Source organism: Phalaenopsis equestris, unplaced genomic scaffold (assembly GCF_001263595.1).
Source record: "Phalaenopsis equestris unplaced genomic scaffold, ASM126359v1 Scaffold000002, whole genome shotgun sequence".
NCBI classification, from domain to species: Eukaryota; Viridiplantae; Streptophyta; class Magnoliopsida; order Asparagales; family Orchidaceae; genus Phalaenopsis; species Phalaenopsis equestris.
In genome coordinates, this window is record NW_018164444.1 from 52,838,570 (window position 1) to 52,842,607 (window position 4,038).

At 33.9% G+C, this 4,038-nt stretch overlaps 1 protein-coding gene across 1 annotated transcript; it reads right to left on the reverse strand.

Moving 5' to 3' along the window:
• Window positions 1-1,886: 1,886 nt before the first annotated feature.
• Window positions 1,887-3,285, reverse strand: LOC110031444 (heavy metal-associated isoprenylated plant protein 39-like). The gene is made up of 3 exons (XM_020734637.1): window positions 2,873-3,285; window positions 2,567-2,642; window positions 1,887-2,466 (listed from the first exon to the last, which is right to left on the reverse strand). The coding sequence occupies exons 1-3, from the start codon at window positions 2,876-2,878 to the stop codon at window positions 2,075-2,077; spliced, it is 474 nt and encodes a 157-aa protein (XP_020590296.1). The 5' UTR covers window positions 2,879-3,285; the 3' UTR covers window positions 1,887-2,074.
• Window positions 3,286-4,038: the final 753 nt, after the last annotated feature.

The window sequence follows — 4,038 nt, forward strand, 5'->3', positions numbered from 1 at the left end:
GGCTATCCAGATACATTGTCCTTTGGTGTATGTTAGCAATACCATTGAGTTTTCTTAAGATTCGTACGGGCATATTTTTTTTATGTTCAAACATATATAACGATGATACCTCTCTAGTTCCACCCATTAGAATTAAAATTATGCTGAAAACTAAAGTCATCTCTGCATGAAAAAAAAAAGAAAAAAACCTCTTTTAATTCATATACGAGGCTGGCTGTTGTTTCTATTCCATATGGTGAGGAGAGAATATTTGCATGATTTGATGCCCTGGGGGCCATAACCGAAGAGCTCATTATGCTTGTTTGAATTTGCTTATTATAGAAAACCTCTCTTCTTTTTTTGCTGACCTTGGCGGACAGACCAGCATGAAAAAGGTAATAATTCATTTTTAACAAATTTAACCATGATTTCAATTTAGGAAATTCTCTAACACTCCCCTTCTAAATAATATATATTGACAATGGGAATGATATATATATATATATATTAATTTCGAGCTAACATTAGACCAACATTATCAAACAAAGGGCTGTTTGTGTTCTGCTCGTTTATTATTTGAGCTTAAAAAAATATTTATGTTTGACTTGCTTGCTTAACAAAATATTGAAACACGAACACGATTTGTCTCCTAATATGAGCTTTTTTGGCGGCCTTATATGTGGCCATCATTCCGAAGAAAAGGTGGTTTCTAGTTTCTTTGGTTGATCATCAATATATCCACATTAAAAATAATGAAAACTTTCTTGAATTGTCATTAGAAAAGAAAAAAACTGTGTGGATGATTTGAAGACTAAGCACTTATTTAATAATGACATTTAGTGTATATATTTAAATATTTTAACTTAAGAATAAATTATTAAAATCAACTTTCATATTCCCATCACACATATACCGTGCTTACTACATTTCTCCTACCATTTTTATACCTTCAATGAAATTTACTCATCTAGTTTAACTAGGCAACTATTATATCTCAGGATGGATAATATTTAAATTATAAAAAAAATGATTTTTTTAGATAATTACATAAAGACCATCCGAAATATTGACAGTACCACAATCAATCTATGAAGAATTTGATAAAAATGAAAAACATGAGTTTTGGGGTGTAAACGAGCAGAACATGAGCGAGCCATGCTCAGCTCGTGCTCGGCTCGTTTATATTTCGAGCTCAAAAAGTGTGTTCGTGTTCGGCTCGTTTGATCTGTTCACGACCAAAGAGTCCTTTTAACAACTCTAATCATGTAGTCATAAGACATAAGACAATAAGAGTTTGAGCAAGATTTAAAAAATAATTATTTATATTAAAACATCATTTGAATCTAATTTAATAATTTTTATTATTCTATTTTCTTAATCAATATTTTAATAGATTATAAATCTTTGTAGCGTAGTCAATTAAATTTTTTAAAATACTACTTTATATATATATATATGTTTATATATAAACTTGATGAGTAGTATTTCGAGCCAAAACGAGCCAAACACGAACAAACAAATCTTAGTTCATGTTCGACTCGTTAACTTATCGAACAAAATTAACGAGCCGAACACGAGCTTCTTAACGAGCTGAACACGAGTTGTTCGCGAACAACGAGCCGTTCGCGAACAACGAGCCGTTTTGACAGCCCTACATGAGTTGGTGTTTTACCATAAATTTTGATACTTTAATGTAAGAGAGTTTGTTGATTTGTAAAAAAGCTAGTTTCAGTTGGTATGGCTTAAAATGAACCTCTAGAAAAACTAGAATAAAAAAAAAAAGTGAAAAAACAATATTATTAAGGGGTGCTATGGCTTAAATTCCTAATAAGTTCAGGAATCCATTGTTAATAAGCGAAGACTTCAACAATTTAACTCATATCAGAGCTCATTCCAATTTCTATTTCTCAAAAATATGATCGAAGTTGCAAACAACACATAGCCTCAAAGCAGCTTCTTCTGAAACACAAACAATAAACAGAGAGATAGATTATCAAAAAAATCTAATCACTCTATCATATCCAACATCAATTTCTCATTAATGCTTATTTACTAAACACTATACATAAAACCTCTCAGACACGCAGAAACTTCACTAGCAAATAACGCAAGCATTTGGATTCTCCTCTGCACTGTGCACATAATAGTGAGTGGTCATCTGAGGATTGTAAGACTTGTAAGCCTTCACAAGTTCCATGATCATCTGGTCATGAGGACTGATCTCTTCCTTCTTTGGTTCTTCCTTCTTCTTCTTCTCTGCTTCCTCCTTCTTTGCTTCTCCCTTCTTAGGCTCCTCCTTCTTTGGTTCCTCCTTTTTCGCTTCTTCCTTCTTCGCGTCTTCCTTCTTCTCAGGCTCTTTTGCAGGCCCAACTGAAAGGATTTCGGTGTGCCAAAACTTCCTTAGTTTGCTCACCACATCAATGGGATCCACAGATCCCACTACTGTAAGTTTTCTTTCCTTCATGTCCATGGCAATCATATCAATTCCTGGGAGAGCAGAGAAGTAAGATAGCAAGTTAGAAAAGAAAATTATAAGAATTAATTGAAACTGGAAGTTTGAAAGGAACCTCAGATAGAAAAATGGTACCTTGAAGACTGGAGACTGCCTTCAAAGCCTTCTTCTTGTCTTTATCATCATGTAAGTCCAGTTTCAAAACAAGTTTCTGCAATAAAAATCAGAAGATAAAAAGATTCCAACTTTAAGAGAAAAAATTAACTTTCTTTTAAAAAAGAACAGGGAAATCTGACATCTGCTACTACTAGATTCCAATCAAAGCAAGTGCTTTTGAACAACTGGAAAGGATCCGCCTTTTTATAAAAGGAGCTGCCTTTCTACGTTCAGAATGAAAGAAACCAGCTTAAATCAACAATACCATGCAAACCCTGTATTTACCTTCATTTCGAACAGAGAAACCCAGATGCAGAGAAGTAGAAGAAGAAGAGAGTGGGAAAGGGTAAGTGGTGATGGAAAGTAGGATAGCTAAAAGGTAGAAGGAGAGGAAGATGGAGGGTAGGAGGAGATTTGAGAGGGCTGGTCTGCTACGGAAAAGGGGAAAGTGTGAGGAAGAGGGATTAGTAGAGAAAATGTTGTCTTCATTATAACGAGTGGGCCTTTCAGTTAGGCTTTTCTTCAAGGTTTATTTGTATGGTGGGGACGAAGGGAGGGAGAGACAGATAAAGGGTTAGATTCGCTGAGCCGTCGTCAGCTAACAGACCAAAAGCAAGCCGGCAGTCAATATCAATCCGACGGACGGCCGACGCTCGCCTCAGATATTCTCTTCATCAGTCCTCACTGGTTGGCTGAGCAGAAAATGAAGAGATTTGGGCTTTCTAATTTTAATACTGTTCATTTGTAAGTGTGATGGATATTTATCAATTTTCTTCTTTTCTGCTGATCTCATCTCAACCACTGCAAAAAGGCGGTGGTGGTGTCTATTTATTTATCAATTGAGGAAGGATTATCTTAGTTATTTATGATTAATCATTAATCCAAGTTGGAAGTATTTTAGGATTGTTAGGATTTATTTGGTTGAATGAAAAATCAGCTTGTATTTGACTGATGTAGAAAGTCTAACCTTAAATCATTTATGCGTTTGCTTAACTTAACTGAACAAACTAATTGAACTCATCTTTTTGATGGTTGAATGTTGATTGTTTGCAAACAAGAATTTTTTTTTTTTTTGATAGTTTTAATATTGAGCTCTAATTTACTTGTTAGTTGAAGCTTTCTTAGTTTTACTGACTCATATCAATCAATAATGGGCTAATCTGGTAACTTAGTTTGGACTTTGCATTCACATTTGCAATAGATTATTAACTTTTCCCCTCAATTTTCTGCAAACATAAGGGAAACCATGATTTGATTTGAAAGCTCACAGCTACAATCCCGAGAAGAAAGTGTTGTTGATACTTTTGTGTCCTTGCAATTGTAAAAGTTTAATTTTGAGACAAAGTTTAAGAAGAATCTTGGACAAGTATCCTTGAATCTTGAAAATAAACATGCAATTAGTTAAAATGAATACTATATATATATATATATATATATATATATAAAGCACA

Excerpts from the sequence above, each read along its gene's own strand:
- LOC110031444 (XM_020734637.1), bottom strand. Across the intron at positions 2,467-2,566 it reads GGCAGTCTCCAGTCTTCAAG|GAATTGATATGATTGCCATG; the intron begins GTACCATTTTTC and ends CTGCTCTCCCAG.